The sequence below is a fragment of the Dendrobium catenatum genome, unplaced genomic scaffold, assembly GCF_001605985.2.
Source record: "Dendrobium catenatum unplaced genomic scaffold, ASM160598v2 original_scaffold_17320, whole genome shotgun sequence".
NCBI classification, from domain to species: Eukaryota; Viridiplantae; Streptophyta; class Magnoliopsida; order Asparagales; family Orchidaceae; genus Dendrobium; species Dendrobium catenatum.
In genome coordinates, this window is record NW_021335780.1 from 114,990 (window position 1) to 132,753 (window position 17,764).

Genomic DNA, 17,764 nt, shown 5'->3' on the forward strand with positions numbered 1-17,764 from the left:
ATCTGTTCAAAAGCTGAAAGCCTAATTAGGGCATCCTTATTAAAGCAGCTGTCATTATGCAAAATACATCATCCTGGATGATTTTGTATCGACCAGGACGATATGCTCAAAACATAAAGAATCTGCCGCCAGATCTATTTAGGAATTACTTATATTTGGACATCGTCCAGGTGGATCGTCCAGGACTATAAAATATCGTCTAGGACGATCCAGGACAATTTTTCTAAAATTTCTCTGGAATTTAAGAAAAGCAATTATGACTTGATTACATGATCAAATCGTCCTGGACGATCGCAGAATCGGCCAAGACGATCTGTTGGATGATTGGACATCGGATAGCTATTTTTCAGGGCGATGTTCAAGACGACATTCCACGATTTGTTCTGATCGTCCAGGACGATATATTATCGTCCTGGATGATATGAACAAACTTCTTCTGATCGTCTCAAATCGTCCCGGCTGATTGGGCTTAAATTGCACTGATCTTCTCAAATCGTCCCGGCTGATTGGGCTTAAATTTCACTGATCGTACATGACGATATTAGTATCATCCTGGACGATAATGTCGGCAACTTGCATTAATGAGCTCGTTTTGAGATCTTATATTTAAGCTATGACATGACACTTGGTAAGTGTCTTTGACAGCCATTATAGCTTTGTTCTTTTGAGGGGGAACTTGAAGAGAGAGCTTGAAAGGGAGTGAGGAAAGGGTGGAGTTTGAGAGAGGGAGAAGATCCTGTGAGGGGGGACTCAAGGGAGTGTGGAGGGGGTTCCACACGGTTGCTCCGGCAAGCTCGCACCTGAATACCGTCAGATTCAAGGCTTGTCTAGAGGGAAGTTCACCAAAGAAGAAGATCTCTTTGGTGTCAAAGGACCCGGCGACTTCGCCGCACCGGGGAAGGTGGAAGTGATTTTGTAAGGGCTTTTCTGCATAGCTGTGGGGGCTAAAGGAAAGACACTTAGTTTAGTGCAATACTTAGAGGGTGCCTCCAAGGAGTGGACGTAGGTCAAGGTTTGACCGAACCACTATAAATCTGGTGTGTTATTTCCTTTATTACTTCCGCATTTAATTTCCGCACTTTGGTTTTTATTGTGGTGATATTGGTTTTGATTTGTGCTTTGTTTAAAGATTTTTTTTTTACCAATTCACCCTCTCATCTTAATTAGCCTTGGGCCAGTTCTTAAGGGGCCTAACATACCTAACGAACTTTCACTTTGTAGGTGGACGTGAATATTATTGGAGATATGTGCCAAAGATTGCGACAACATATATACATTGATGATGCTCATTATTTTGATAAGGCATATACTTAGGTGTTTAGTCCACCCGTTTCGACTACAGATCCATATGATGCTGGGCCGTCCTCCTATTCTGATCTTGGTCCCGCTCAGAGCCACTTCACAGCAGAGTTTGACATTTCCTCCACACCTCAGTTCGTACCTTCTTCCTTAGGAGATCCCCTAGTTACTTAGCAAGAAGTTAGTGATCAGGCGCAACGCCATCTACGTATCAGGCCACTACGAGCACCTCAGCATTTTATTCCAGGCACTGATGCGATTCCACATCAACATAAAAGGAGGCATTAGTTTTTTGTATCATGTATTTTTTAGTTGCTTTAGTTAGATTTTGTTGTTTATGTATCTTATTATTGGATAATCCAAGAACATATGATTTGACCATACAACTTTACAAGATTTGACTTGACAATACAACAAAGAAAAAACTACATCAACTAATATTCATACAACAATTTTTCTTTTTAACTCACAAGGGTAAGTCGCCCGTTACTGGCATTATATTTTTCGGTTATTCATACGCATAACGGCTAGTTGAGTCATCATGGGGTAAGTCGTCCGTTTAACGGGAACTTATGTCAAATACCAAGTCGCCCGTTTAACGCGCGACTTTGGCGAGTTTAAATTTTTTTAAAAAATATTAATTAATTACTTAATTATAATTTAAACCATACTTGATTTAAAAAATTTCCCTTACACGAGTCTAGTAGAACTGAGATGACTAACCGGTCCACCTCCCACTAACGCGTCATTCACACCTTTAAATACATCGCACAATTAACTAATTGAACCGAACGCCATTGCCCTCTGAAGAATTCTCCTAATGGCAATAGAGGCGATGGAGGGCATAAGCCCTTCTCTACGATCAGCTCTCCAGAACTCGGATGATCTGACCCCCAGCTCTAAGGCTATCGTTGTTCGTTCGCCGGACGGCATCGAACCACCGCCTACTTCCTCTTTGTCGCCGCTGTCGTCGCCGGCATCGGCTAAAGCGGCTGTTCGGGCACCAACGGAGACGAAGCAGGTGCTGGAGACTGAGAACTCGACTGTTGTCAGTTCGATCCTGCGGCGGAAATGGCGGGCGGAGGCTGTTAGAAGGGCGGATGTGGTGGCGAGAATGGTGGCGGCGGCGCTTTGCCTTATCTCATTCTCAGTGATGGCCGCTGACAAGGACAGGGGCTGGACTACTGACGCCTTCAATAGCTATAAGGAGTACCGGTGGGTGGTTCTTCCAGGTTCCGGTTGTCAGGATCTGATGATTCCCATACTACGCCGGAGTTATTACCGTTGTTTTGGTCTCTGTATGGTGCAGGTACTGCCTTTCCGTGAATGTGATCGGGTTCGTGTACGCGGGGTTCCAGGCATACGCGGAAGTCCACCACATGAGCAGCAAGAAACGTATCATCCGCCGTCCTATGGGGAATTACTTTAACTTCGCTATGGATCAGGTTTGTTACGTGCTACAGCGCGTCATCGCTTTATTCCTTTAAGCTCCTAATTTCCTTTATTCTTTAATCCTGAATGATGGATATCGGTGTATTCCTTGAAGCCTCTACGGCTCTACCTAATTCTGATCATGTGATCATCCTTTAACAAGAAAGTTGTGTAGGGATCACATGTTTCGCATATTGCGGGTGCTTGCTTGTTATTTTGGTAAAAAACATGGAAGTTTTTTTCAAAGTTATGTGATTGAATTCTGGTTGGATCAAATTTGTGCGTTAACACTAAACATTTTCTTATTGCTGGCCATATGATCATTCTTTAACAAACATGTTGTGTGAGGATTATATGTTTCGCATGTTTTGGGTATTTGCTTGTTTAATTGGTAAAAAATTTGGATTTTTTGCCAAAGTTCTGGGATTGAATTCTAGGTTGATCAAAATTATGCGTTGACACTCCATGTTAATTTTTTTTTTTTTTTTCACATATTAAATAGATTTTTAATAGCTATTAGATATTCTTTCATGTTGATTCATTTTGAAATATTTAGTTGTCTAATCGATTCTGATTGGTTAATTATCAGTTGCTACTGTAGGTTGCCACAATATATTGAAACTTGATGCTGAACGTCTTTAGTCTAATATATACTTATCATTGATCCTTATTAGGATTTCTCTGTTTTAGCATTTTTAGTCAAGAAAAGACAGGACGTTCGTTTGTTTTATTGATTTATTTTTGGATGAGAGGAAAGTACGTGGTTCCTTGTAAGTCAAATTACTAAATATGATGAGTTTCAGCTTGGTCTTCTCATAAAATTACAGAATGTTTTCAATCATACTTCAAACAGAAAATCAGTAAGTACCTTGACAAACAGGAGATTTGTCTACATCATGCACTTGTCCCAATCATTTGAAAAATTTTGTAAGGTGCCATTTATCCTGATGGTTGATGATGCGAGTATTTAGGATTTTCTATGTCACGCATAGTTCATTGCCAGAAATCATTCTATTGGAGTTTTCATTGTGTTCCTCATGTTTTGTTTTTATTCTTTTGGTTCAGACCGGAAATTTGGATATTGTCAAGGAAAACAAGCATCTACTTTCGTGTGAGAAGTCTAAACTTTGTTCAAGCTTATGCTAGCGGCAGACTATGAACCTTATATTAGACTATTGATCTCATCATCATTCTATTTTGAACAAGGAAGTGGGGCTGATGTTGGATTCAATATTATATGTGAAAAAGTAGTCATGAGAATCTCTTTAAGCGGGTTAGTTTATAGAGGGCCCCATTGATAAAGAAGGTTTAGTCTAAACAAGCTAGGAGAGAAGTCTAGAAGAGAGAGGTTATGAGGGAAAATTTTAGAGTGATTGTAGTGAGATAGTTTTGGCCAAAAGTACACGATTCAATCATGTTTGTGCTTGACCAGTGGCCCCCTATTTCTAGATGTGAGGAAATAACCTTGGTGTAAACTGCTAGTTGGTTGTCAAATGCTTTCCCTAAGTTGTTGAGTTCCTTGGGAAAATAGCATTGGCGAGTTAGCAAATGAATTAGTCCTTGAACGAGTTCAATGGCTTAGCATTGAGGGCCAAATAAGTCACCTATTATTCGGTGACTTGACAAGATCCAACTCTTGGTGACTTAAAGCTTGGCAAATTAGGTTATAGAAAGTTCAAGTTGTATATTCATCAATGTATTGAACCCGCTATAGGCTCTAATGATGCATTAATTTGCTCGACTCATATGAATATGATTTACATATGGTAATTATGCTCTAAACTTAAAAACATGCTCAATAATTGCCCAAATTTCAATGGATCCAAAATCAATACCAGAATACTTCTGAGGATGCTTGGTCAATTAAGTTAGATTCAACTCTATATATAATATATGCACATATTTATGTGTAAATAGATGTATACACATACATATATGTGTATTCATAATTACATTACATGTAAAATTGTATGTTTGTACATTTATATTTAATATATTTTATAATATGTCCTTGTAATATATTTTGAATAATTTTATACAAAATAATAATCATTAATTTGATTTAAAAATATTTTATTAATGGACTTTATTCGAATTAACTTGAAAGTTGTATCAAATCAAATTTTGTTGACTTGACTCAATATCACCCGTAATGGGAAGGTATGTATATTTAATGAGATATCAATTGTATTTTATGTATTTGGACATTGTTTTTGTCACGACTTGACCTAAGAGCTTGAAATACTGAGGGAACACATGCTCGGATGGATTATTTCATCTGCTAGTTCTAAACATTCTTAAAAGTTTCATCATTTCAATAACCAAACTAAAAAATTAATTATAAACTAAAAATTTATCACTTTTAATAGAATTATTGTTCTCTCGTTATGTCACGTCTATAATATATATTCTCTTCTCCAACTTATTTAGTTATCGAGATTCTATTATAAAAATATTAATTAAAACAATAATGTGTTATTACTATAACTCAGTGTATACATCATATCTCTAAATTATAATAATTAGCATGTATGTTTGTTAAAGTATACAAATTTGTATAAAATAATTTGACAAATTGTTTTATTTAAAGTTGACTAGAAATTGTTTTTAAAATATGCCTTTGTATAGTAAGGCGAGTGTAATATCTTATATTATAAAATCATTTTAATATAATATATTTATCACATGATTACCATCTAAATTATACTATTTAAGATATTTTAATATCAATATCCTTTTTCATTTTATGTGTGGATATGATAGCATCCCCAACTATTATCATAAGTGAGTGAATTGCATTAGTCAATATGCATATGCTAGCATAGTTTATTTTTTTCATATTTTTTCATATCATTCAATACTGTTCAATTCTAAATATTATATGATACCATTTAACATTATTCGATAACTATAATCCTTTTCAACTTGAACTAATTTTTGTAGTTAAGATAAATCTTGATTGAATTTGTAATAACAATTGATTAAACAAGTATTAATATTATTTGATGCATTTGGTTTAGAAGATGCAATATTATAACTATAAATAAAAAATATTAGTACCCATCTCAATTATATACGACTTGGTTATTCATTTTAATCCTCACTCTATCTTTATTAGTTAGATTTTTATAATAGCATATAAGATATTCAAATAAAAAATATGAAATTGAAATTAGGATAGGATCTTGGAATATAGGTTCTCTTATAGAAAAATTAATGAAATTAATATATATTATGATTAATAGGAAGATATATATTCTATGCATTCAGAAAACTAAATGGTTTGGAGAAAAAGCTAAAGAAATTATTAGCTTAGAATTTAAATTATGGTATTCTAGTTAGAGTCGTACTATAAATTGTATAGGCGCGATTATAGATAAGAGTTTGAAGAATAATATTGTAAAAATTAATAGAATTAGATATATAATTATAGCTGTAAAGATTATTATTGATACTATGATTATTAATATTATAAGTGCTTTTGCTCCTCAAGTATGTTTAGATAAAATTAAAATTTTAGAATGTCTTAAAAGAATTAATATAAAAGATATCTCTTGAAGAAAAAGTTTTTATTGGAGTAGATTTAAAAGGGACATGTTGGTAAAGAGGTAGATGATTTTAAAAATATTTATGATGGCTATGAGTTTGAAGTGACTAATGAATGTGGTAAGACCATATTAGATATTTTTATTGTTTATGACTTTGCAATTATTAATACCTTATTTAAGAAAAGTGATGAACATTTAATCACTTATAAGAATGGATATAGTAAAACTCAGATTTATTATTTTCTTATAAGAAAAAAAGATCGTTTAGATGATAAAAATTGTAAAGTTATTTAGAGTGAAAGCATGTGTACTCAACATCACTTATTAGTTTTGGACTTTAAGATGAATGAACAAAATATAAAAAAAAAGTAAAAGTTATTCTAGGATTAGATGAGGGGCTTTTATAGAATATTGATAAAAATATTTTTGAGAGTAAGATTCTAAATCTTAAGATTTTGCCCGTGCATGAGGAAGCTATTGTTATGCAAAAAAAATAGCTAGTGATATTAAGAATGTTGTAAAAAATGTGTTTGGATAAAAAATAAGAATATTTATTTTAAATATTGGTTTGGATGTAAAAACTCTGATAATTGAAAAAAATATAAAGAGGTCTGTAAGGAGTCTAAGAAAGCAATATGCGGTATAGAGATTTTAGCTTTTAATGATTTATATAATAAATTAGAGCGAAAGATATATGCATAAGTTAATTAAATAAAGAGATAGGAGTAGTAAGGATTTAGTGCAAGTGAAGTGCATTAAGGATGAAAATCAAAAGTATTTTTTTTAAAGAAGATATTCAATAAAGGTGGATGAGATATTTTGCTAAACTTTTCAATAAAAATTGTGATAATAAGATTGACTTTAGTGCTAAACTTTAGTGATCTAAAAAAAAAGATTTTTGTTTTTATGGACGTATTTTGAAGTTAGAGAGACTTCAAAGAAAATGAAGTGTGGAAAACCTAATGATATTCCAATAGAGATGTGAAAATGCTTAGGAGATGAAGGAATTTTTTGGCTTGCTAATTTTTTTTTATATTATTTTGAAGACTAAAAATGTACTAGATGAATGGAGAATGTGTTGATTCTTATTTTTAAGAATAAAGATAATGCACAAGAATGTGTGAATTATAGAAGAATTACAGTAATGTTTCATACTTAAAAACTTTGGAAGAGTTATGAAGCATATGTTACGACGTGATACTAATGTTTCTCAAAATCAATTTGGATTCATGCCAAGTAGGTCTACTATGGAAGCTATTCATTTATTGAGAGGTTTGATGGAGAAGCGTAGAGAGAATAAGGAGGATCTTCATATGATATTTATTGATTTAAAGAAAGCATATGATAAATTTCAAGAGAAGTGCAATGGGAAGTTTTAGAAAAGAACGAGTTAATAATGCTTATATTCAAGTCATTAGGGATATGTATGTAGGTTCTGTTACTTGTGTTCAAACACAAGATGGTTTGACCAAGTATTTTCCTATTTTTGTTGGATTACATCAAGGGTTAGCCTTGTCCATATCTTTTTTCTTTAGTCATGAATGTTCTCACTAGACATTTGAAAGAGCTTGTACCATGGTGTATGCTTTTTGCTGATGACATTCTTCTTGTTGATTAAGCAAGAGAGGGAGAAGGTAAACTTGAATTATGGAGGTCAACCTAAGAATCTAAATGCTTTTGTTTGAGTAGATCTAAAACTGAATATATGGAGTTTAATTTTAGTAGTAATAGATCTAGTGTAGGGTTTGTGACTTTGGGCGATCAAGTTATTAATAATAGTACACATTTTAGATATCTTGGGTCTATTATTCAGAGTGATGATGAAATAGATGGGGATATTATAAACAAAATTCAAGTTGGATGGTTGAAGTGGAGGAATGTATCAGGCTTGTTGTGTGATAGAAAAGTACCCTCAAATTTAAAGGAAAATTCTATAAGATGGTGGTGACACCTGCAATGCTTTATGGTATAGAATGTTGGCCATTAAAAGAGAAGCATAATATTAAGTTAAGTGTTGTAGAGATGAGGATGCTTAGGTGGATGAGTGGATTTACTCTTAAAGATATGATACAAAATGAGCATATATACGTGGAAAGGTTGGAGTAGTTCCAGTGGAAGATAAGATTAGAGAGTCGCCATAAATGGTTTGGTCACATAAAATGGCGGCCTTCTGATAACCCATTTAGAAAAGTAGATGTATTAAAGTTTGCTTATGTTAAGAAAGGTAAATGTAGGCCTAAAATGACTTGGTTATAAAATATTAAAAATGACATTTCTTTTTTAGAGTTAAATGAGCATTTGACTCTTAACATGAAACAATGGAGAAAAAGGATTCATATAGCCGACCCAACGTAGTTGGATAATGGCTTGATGTTGTTGTTGTATTTAGCTTTGTTAACCTTTACTCCCATTTAGCTATGAGAAGCATCATTATGCCTTGAATCTTCTAATTTATTTCTTAACGTAGTATTGAATTGACTATTGTATCATTAAAATCTTGTATAATTATATAAGTTAAAGTTATTTATTTCTTTTGCTTACTATATTATTTAGAATTTCTTTATTAGATTTAAATGAGAATTTGACTCTTAATAGGACACAATGGAGAAAATGATTCATGTAACCGACTCCACATAATGGGATAAAGGCTTGATGTTGTTATTGTTGAACTATATTATTTAGAATTGATTCTCGTTATATTTTTCTCATATTTACATATGGAACTTGTTAATTAATCTCAATTTTAGTAAAGATATAGGCTATCACTTTTTTTTTTAAATTTCTATATCAATATTAATATATTGTGGCAATTTTTACTATAATAATTTCTTTTATCTACATGTATACATACATATATAACTTAAGTCATGACTCTGCCCACTTGCCCTAGTTCTTGCTCTCGCTCACTAGCTCACTCATCGCCCTCTCTCGCTCTTTCTCTCTTTGTCTACGATTTCATTATTTACAATCTCCCCCATTTATAAAAATTTTATCATTAAAATTTGCATATAATTGTAATTACAAGTATTTAACCCAAACCCTTCACCACAATAACATCATGAAAAGTTCAATCATTACCACTTAATGCTTACATTATTATAACAAGATCAACTTAACTTCATTCAGCATAAATATCAACGTTAAGTGCATATCTAACTTAGCGAACCAAAAAATTTGATGTAAAATAACTAGTTAATATGCATTTGATGTAACAATTTCTTAAACAACATTATCAACATCAACAGAGTTCTGTTTAGGTTCCTGTTGTGTCAATGCATAGACCCATGGTTGTATATTCTGCCTTGGTTGATTTTATGTTTGAGCTAAGGAGATCGATTCCATTATCTTTGTTTACCATTTTTTTGTCGGAGTGCTCCACAAGACTTTACTTCTCATAAAGCCTTCTGGACCCAATGTAGGGCAGAACTTTACTATATGCCCTAGTTGATGGCGCCAATAACAAATATTCAACTCTAACAAGCATTCACTCTGATAAAATCTTTCATACTTGGCACATGATTTCATGGTACTATGGGCCATACTAATATTAACCCCATTAGAAATGATCTGCTTTAATTGGTCATTCAGTCCTCTAAATTAAGGTGGCTGCAGATTCTGGAAAGCATTGGTATTCACCATAACGTTAGGTAGTACCTCATCCCCCACTATGTTTGTTTCTTAGCTCTACTTTATTATTCATATGCCTCGGATATACAAAACAATATTATCTAATTAGAGCTATGTGATTGTTTAACCAAATCTCTTGAATCTTACTATGAAAATTGCATGATGATTTACCTAATGGTTCTTTTGTTATGATTAATTCTACTTAATCTAATTTTCACTTTGATATCATTTTTGTTATGACCAACCCCGCTTACTTGCTCTCCCATAGCCTCGCTCTTGCTTGCATGCTCACTCCCTCTTGCTCACTCGCTCTTTCTAGCTTTGTCCCCTACTCCCACATTTAACAGTGGAATTGGCAAAACTTTGGTTCACTGGAACTGATGCTAGCGGGTTCCTATATATATATACCTTAACGGGCTATTACAGATTTGCCTAGATGCATTTGGATAGAGTATTTACCTTGCAATATTGTTTGCTTCCTTCTTTTTTTACTTTGAAAATAGCTGATGCAAAAGCAATACACGGAGGACATACCCTACCAATGTGTCAACATCAATATTATATTTTAACTGTGCTGATTTACGCATGTGTGTTATATGCAATCGTTAATTAGCTTAAAAATTAAATTATTTGCCAATGTGAAAACTCTTGCCTCATTGTTCTGCCTTTAAAATTTTCAATATCACCTTAAGTTTTTCAACAATGCATTTTAAAATTGCCATATTTTCTATCATCCTAATCTTGATCTTACGTTTTCAGTATGATCTATCATTTAATATCTCACATCATACCTTTTTATCATAGCTTCTAACTGCTGGATCAAAGTGTAATTGTTATTTTAGGATGAATTTTCTTAATAAAATTGTTCAAAGAAAATGGGAAGAAAAGGTTATGTGATGAGAATGGGTTTGGAGTATCATTAAAGAAAGCGTAGTGGGTTGCCCTATAAATTTGAAGGTTACTGCAATACCACCTCGTTGTCACCGCATCTATATAAACTTTCAGGCTACTTCATACAATGCCTTTTTAGACTGGCAAACCGTTGTGGTAGATTCTTTCTGCTTGTTTAAGCCTTTTGGTAACTTTTGTATCAACAGATACAAGCATCTGCCTGAAATGTTTACTTTTATGACAGATACTGGCTTACCTCTTAATCTCAGCATCATCATCAGCTACTGCACGTACTAACTACTGGGTGACAAATTGGGGGACGGATCCCTTTCCTAATATGATTTCTGGCTCGGTTGCAGTATCTTTTCTAGCATTTGTTGCTTTTGCACTCAGCTCCCTTATATCTGCTTACAACCTCTTCAACCGTCCAATCTAAAGGCCGCCTTTGTAAGTTTAAATGCCCAACTTTCACAGTGCTCATTTGGTTGCTTGAGCATAGAAAAAATATGTTTTAGAGGATACTAAATTTATTTTCACCTTTTTTAAATCTGAAAATAAAATCATTATATTGAGGGGATTGGTAGAGTTTTAAATCAATAGCATTTTGTAACTACATCCATCAAAATCATGAATCGAACAAAATATAACATAGTTTGAAACGTCTTTCTAACTGCTAGCAACCAAGCCTTTAGATTATATAGAACTTCTGTTCAGAAGTGCAATTTGTAAGACTAGTTTGTGTATGCAAATTTTTATTTGGGTTCTTGTTTTGTAATGTGAAAAACTGAAGCATATTGGTGTGTTTTTTAATAAAATGCAATGTTGTATGGACTGTGTTTCCGGGTTTCAACTGAACAGCTGCTTGATTTTTTTTTAATCTTGTCATTGGCATGGAATGATTAAGAAGTTGGAAACTGTCTTTCCCTTCTCTTTTCTAACTAGCATTGAACACAAGTTAACGGAAAATAAAGTTAATACGTCAGTATCTCAATACCAATAAAGTTAATTCGTCAGTATCTCAATACCGTATTATAACTCGCAGGCACAGCGGCAGTGTGGTTCAGCCCTTATAGATGTTCCTTATCTGGATTCCTTATAACTGTGAAATTAACAGAGAAATGCACTTCAAAACAGACGTCTAGGCTAAGCATATGTAGTTTTCTTAATATTATTGCTTGTGGGAAATTGAGTCGTAAAGTGAGGATCAATATATTTGTCTTATTTTTTGATCTCATACATACCAACAATTCAGTAGAGAGGGAGGTGAGAAAATCACAGAATCTATCCCATTTGAATATCCTTCACAATCATTGCTAATAAGTAGAGAGGAAATCATAGCATCTCCAAATCTCTCCTATTATCATCTTAAATGATATGTCTGATATTTATTGTTGCACTAGCATGACTCATTTGTGGGAGAAAATTTCCTTCCAATATTCAGGTCTTAGTGGGTGACGCACTTCATGTTTTCATAGATGGCGGGTCTAGCATCAACATTGTGATTGCTGAAGAACCATTGATGTGATGGGGCTTTATGTGGTCTCTGGGTGTCGATTAGAGACTTCTTATTGTCATTGTAGAAATAAATTCGATGCCATAATTGTGGATGGGCAATCATAGATGGGTGAGGACATCATTTAGTCTCTAAGTGTGAATGGGAAATCCTTTTACCATCATTGCAGATGACGGTCTAGCACCATTGTTGTGATGATATGAAAATCTTAGGTGGGGGAGGAGTGTTGCTTGGTATGTGATATATATTCTTTTAAAGCTATTTATCTTGGAGAAAACAATTTCAAATGAGTCGAAGTAAATGCTTATAGTTTTTATGTGAAGCATTCTAGTCTTTGATGCTTCCTCTAAGCTAATATAGAAGGCTTACGGAATTGAGGGCCAACTTGAGTGATTGTTGGTGGTCTAGTGATGGTCGCCATCCATGAAATCTCTGATCGACGATTGAATATATATCATGCCACTGTTCTTGACTTCATGTGTTCATCAGTAGTGATAATTAGGAATTCGGTCAATCAGATGGATAGAAATATTTTTGAGAATATTCATCTCCAAGTTATGTTTGCTAGAAATGGCAATAATGTTCCTATACTTTCTATATTGATATTTTCTTTTTGAGATGAGTATGTTGTTATTAACAATTCTCCATCCATCTTGGTGCTTCATGCATGTAGCCAGATTGCACACAAATAGATGTTTAGCCTTGCTAGACCTATCGATTCTAATTGGTTCGACTAGTTTGGGCCTTTTTGGGGTTGTAATTGGACAATTTTAGGCAAAGCGATGCATTTTCTTGATTACATATATATATATAATCTGGACTAATATAATATAGAATTGATTCTATCCTAGTATATTTTGTGTATAGTTACTGGGATCACAGGGTTAACTCATATGATTGAGATAAGACAATTAAGTCTGCTCTTTTCTGAAAGCTCAAAATGAACAACTGTAAGCTAGCTCAAGTTGCTAGGTCTTCATGAAATGCTATTTGAAATTTAGTTCATTTAAAAAAATTTATTTTTCTTTTTAAAATTAATTTGAGAAATTAAATTTACATGTATAACACTTAAAACTATCATATTTACATATTAAACACCTAAAGTTACCTATTTACTAATATACCACCTCAAAATCTTTAACTTAATAAAAAAAACCACTCCGTTCGCTCCCGTCACAGCAGAAGTCGCAACTCCGCCCTCTCCGACCTCGTTTGCCTCTGTTAATAATCTCTCAGGTGAGATCCCTGTTGAAGCGCTCTTTGAGATCTCTGATCTAAGGATCCTGCAGCTCTCATTCAACAATTTCTCCGGCGAGCTACCCAAATCCCTCTTTAATCTCACCAACCTTGAAGTTCTTGATTTCAGCTCCAATGCCTTATCTGGCTTCATCCCCCTTAGATTTGGCAGCAGCTTAAGGGAGATTCATTTTAGAGCAATCTCTTCACCGGCCCCATTCCAGCAACTCTGAGCAACTGCTCGAATCTTGTTTCCATCGACCTCAGCTTTAATTACCTCACCGGGAAGATCCCTTCCTCCATCACTACTCTTCCTTTCCTCCGGGATCTTAACATTTGGCAGAACCTCCTTGAAGGTGAGATCCCTACCGATTTTGGCCGCAGCTCTGCTCTCGAAAACCTTATCCTCGACAACAATGCTCTCACCGGCTCAATCCCTTCTGGTCTCAGCAACTGCACCGATCTCAACTGGATCTCTCTCTACAGTAACCACTTCACCGGCGAGATACCGCATGGATCGGCCGGCTTGAGAATCTCGCCATCTTTAAGCTTGGAAACAATTCCTTCTCCGATTCCATTCCACCGGAGCTCGGTGACTGCAAGAGCCTCATATGGTTGGATCTTAACAATAATCGGTTGAGTGGTACTATCCCATCCACTCTATCAAAGCAATCCGGCAATATAGCCGTTGGATTTGTAACTGGAAAGAGATATGTCTATTTGAAGAATGATGGGAGCAAGGAGTGCCGAGGTGCAGGGACGGTGAAGAGATACAGAATAACACATAGGGTAATTCCTGATTGAAGCAAAAGACTTTCCCAACCAAATACAAAACTCTTGCTGAATTGGAACCATTCGTACCAAGGTGGATCTAATATGCCTTCAGATTTTCCCTCTGCGGGGAACGGTGCATCGGCGAAGAAGAGATCGAGGCCTATGGCGTTGGTAGGTTCCGTAGGGACGGTGAAGAGGCGAACGAGGTCGGAGAGGGCGGAGTTGCGACGTTTGCTGTGACGGGAGCGAACGGAACGAACAGAGTGGTTTTTTTGTTTAAGTTAAAGGTTTTGAGGTGGTATATTAGTAAATAGGTAAGTTTAGGTGTTTAATAAGTAAATATGATAGTTTTAAGTGATATACATGTAAAAAAACCCATTTTTAAAATATATTTTCTAATTAAAAATTTTAATTTGTGAAAAAGACACCACATATGATCCAAATAACTTGAGCTTTTAAAAGGACAATTGAAATGACAGCCTTCTATAACCTGGACTATTGAAGTAAGCATATGAGATATTGTCATTATGTATTGACTATCACCACATATTGAGTAGTTGTTTATGATGATTATTAGAATTTTACATTCATAGGTCATCTTACATTCGCAGATTCAATCCCCAAATTAACTAAATAAAGTGGTAAGGTTCTACCACAACAAATCTATTTTTGCTTAAGTAAATAAGGTTTTAACCAAGTAAATTTGTGTTTTTGGATATACATTAGATTATAAGGTTGATTTGGTTCACTTGAGCAAATATGAGTGTCTTAGTAGATATGGTGTACTTGAGATACACAATGATCTATTTAAGTAGATATAACCTGCACGGGACATAAGAAGTTCATCAAAAAATTTATTCTGCTTAGATGACTATATAAAAGTCTAGACAAATAGGTCATGTTTAAAAAAAAAGATACATCAAGATGAATTTAATTCATTTGCACACTAAAGCATGATGCTTATAAAAATTTTATTTTTCTAAACATGATAATTTTTTTTTTCTAAACATGATAATGATTTTGCTTAAACAAGTATGACTTAGGTTTTGTTTATGATAGTTTTTTTACTACTTTATATAGTAGTTTTTTAGTAAAAAAAAAATTGAATGAGAAATTTTTGTACAATAAAACCACTTTGGAAGCAATAAAAAAGTTGTCTCAAACAAAACCAGACTTCATTTGAGACAACTTTTTTACTACTTTGTAAAACCACTGCAAAGAAACTAATTTTTCAAAGCTATTGTACAAAGTAACTTAGTGTATATATATTTTTTTGAAAGCAACAAAAAAGCTAGGTCTAGTTGCAATATGAAAACTAAGCATAAGAAAGTTGTTCCAAAAAAAGCCTTAAATCATTAGGAATTCAAAGTGAATTGAGTCTTCTATATGATATATATTCTCTAATTTGAAGTTTTTGAATTTGATCCAAACAATGTGCTTGCATAAGTGCTAGTATCTTTTCTATTCAAATGATTGATGGGCATGATCCATGATTCAATGTGAAAGGTGTGAAATTGTGGTAGCTTAGTAAAAGATTAGGTTCTCTAAGTTGAACCGAGGATACATGAGGTCTAGTCTATATGAACTAATATGAAGATTAACCTAAATGTTGGGAGTTCCCCTAAATCAACGTGGGCTCTGAAAATTCGCTCCCCGACCTCTCCACAGACTTCTTTCTTTGAGTCGTTGAGGAGAGTTTTGATGATTAAATTTTAAGGCAAATTTTAAGAAGGCAGATTGGGTTTGAAATAAGACATAACCTAGAATTTCACTCTCATTTTACGAGGATTTTAGATCTGGGTTCTGATTTTCTATAAGCGCAAGCCTCTATAGTTACTTGTCCCTTCCGATAACGAGAGAGAACTTTCAATGAAAGCTAGTTGTTAAATAGATATAGAGTATCTAACGTATAGTAGCATCATGGGTTTAGGTATTTGAAAATTTAGTTAATATTTAAAATAAAAAATTTACCACCTTGTACTTAAAGCATATGGTGGGGGAAATGATGATGAACCCGATCAGGATCTCATGGTTCCATGGTCTCGAGTCAATGATCCATAGTCTACTTAGTCAAAGGAGATAGTTGACCCAACCTGACAGAAGGATCCTTTTGGCAGCCATGTGTTGTGTCATCTAAGGGAATCTTGTAGACCTGCAGTGAATATTTATCTAACGGTGCAAATTTGATTCCACCTTAACTAACAGAGGGTTTTATGCCCTATCAATTATATCTTATTGATGCAAGCAAATATTAGAAAAAAATCTAATTTTTGCAAGTAAAAGAAAAAAAAACTTTCTAGAAACATAAAAAAATACATATAAACCTGGATTTTCACACTTACAACCACATAGCGACACAAAACTTAAATAAGACAAAGCAACAACAAAATATAATTCAACTTATTATAAAGATGACCCTTATAAACTTATGAAATAAAACTCCTAAACTTGCTGCATTCCTTGACAAGAAAGATATAAGTGGGGTCGAACTTGCGGAGAGAAGAAAGAGGTAAAAAATCGAGACGAAAGAGAAGATAAGGCAAGCTCGCAAGCTTTCCTAGAAGAAGAGAAGAGAAATGGATCAAACTCGCAAGCTTATCCAATAAAAACTTTCAGGTTTTCATCTTCAAAAATCAACACATAACTCCTTTTATTCACAAAAATATCTTATGTATGCATACATATATGTATATGCATATGTGTGTGTATATATATATATATATATATGAGAAAAGGGGCAGCCAAATAGCTCAAAATTCCTCCAACAGAGCCAATCAGGACAAGGGAATTGGAAGGCTAGCAGGCTGTCCAGGAGCAGCACTCGAAGAGCCACACAGAAAACCAGAAAGGCAACCACGGGAGAAAAGGAACCAGCACGGGAAAAGGAGCCGGGGTAAACCAAAGGGCCACAGAAAAGAGGGACAAGGGGGGATGAACCACATTCACACCTCATAATGAGCTAAAAAGAAGAGAACTATAGGTAATAATTAGCTGAAACATAGCAGCTCCCAACAAAACAGCAAAAATCGAACCCAAATCGAGAAGCACCAGAAGCCCAAGAACCAAGGCTCATGATTTGAAACCCCCCCCCCCCCCCCCCCCCCTTTGCCTACATCAGATTCTTCCCCGGTTGGAAGAGCTCATCTCCTGATGAGGCCCCCCCCCCCCTTTGCCTACATCAGATTCTTCCCCGGTTGGAAGAGCTCATCTCCTGATGAGGTTGTTTTAGATTTTTCCAGACGAAACAAAAGAGGAGCATCCAGTTCTTGAATCTTGGCCGCATATTTCTTCAAAATATTTTCTCTTTCTTGCTTGAATTGGTCTTGCAAAAGTTTCTTTTTCTTCATGTATTGTTCCGTACACAGTTGCATTTTCATTTGAAGCTTATATAATTCATTTTGTAGAGGATTAGTAGAATCTCCTTGTGACAGAATCCATTTGTCCA

At 34.5% G+C, this 17,764-nt stretch overlaps 1 protein-coding gene across 1 annotated transcript; it reads left to right on the forward strand.

Moving 5' to 3' along the window:
* The first annotated feature begins 2,082 nt into the window (after positions 1 to 2,082).
* Positions 2,083 to 11,651, forward strand: LOC110100010 (CASP-like protein 4A2). The gene is made up of 3 exons (XM_020827364.2): positions 2,083 to 2,514; positions 2,609 to 2,744; positions 11,041 to 11,651. The coding sequence occupies exons 1-3, from the start codon at positions 2,120 to 2,122 to the stop codon at positions 11,230 to 11,232; spliced, it is 723 nt and encodes a 240-aa protein (XP_020683023.1). The 5' UTR covers positions 2,083 to 2,119; the 3' UTR covers positions 11,233 to 11,651.
* The last annotated feature ends 6,113 nt before the right edge of the window (positions 11,652 to 17,764 follow it).

Coding starts and splice junctions, on each gene's coding strand:
- LOC110100010 (XM_020827364.2), top strand. CDS start 2,120: ATGGCAATAGAGGCGATGGAGGGCATAAGCCCTTCTCTACGATCAGCT. Junction 2,515..2,608: donor AATAGCTATAAGGAGTACCG/GTGGGTGGTTCT, acceptor TGTATGGTGCAG/GTACTGCCTTTCCGTGAATG. Junction 2,745..11,040: donor TTAACTTCGCTATGGATCAG/GTTTGTTACGTG, acceptor CTTTTATGACAG/ATACTGGCTTACCTCTTAAT.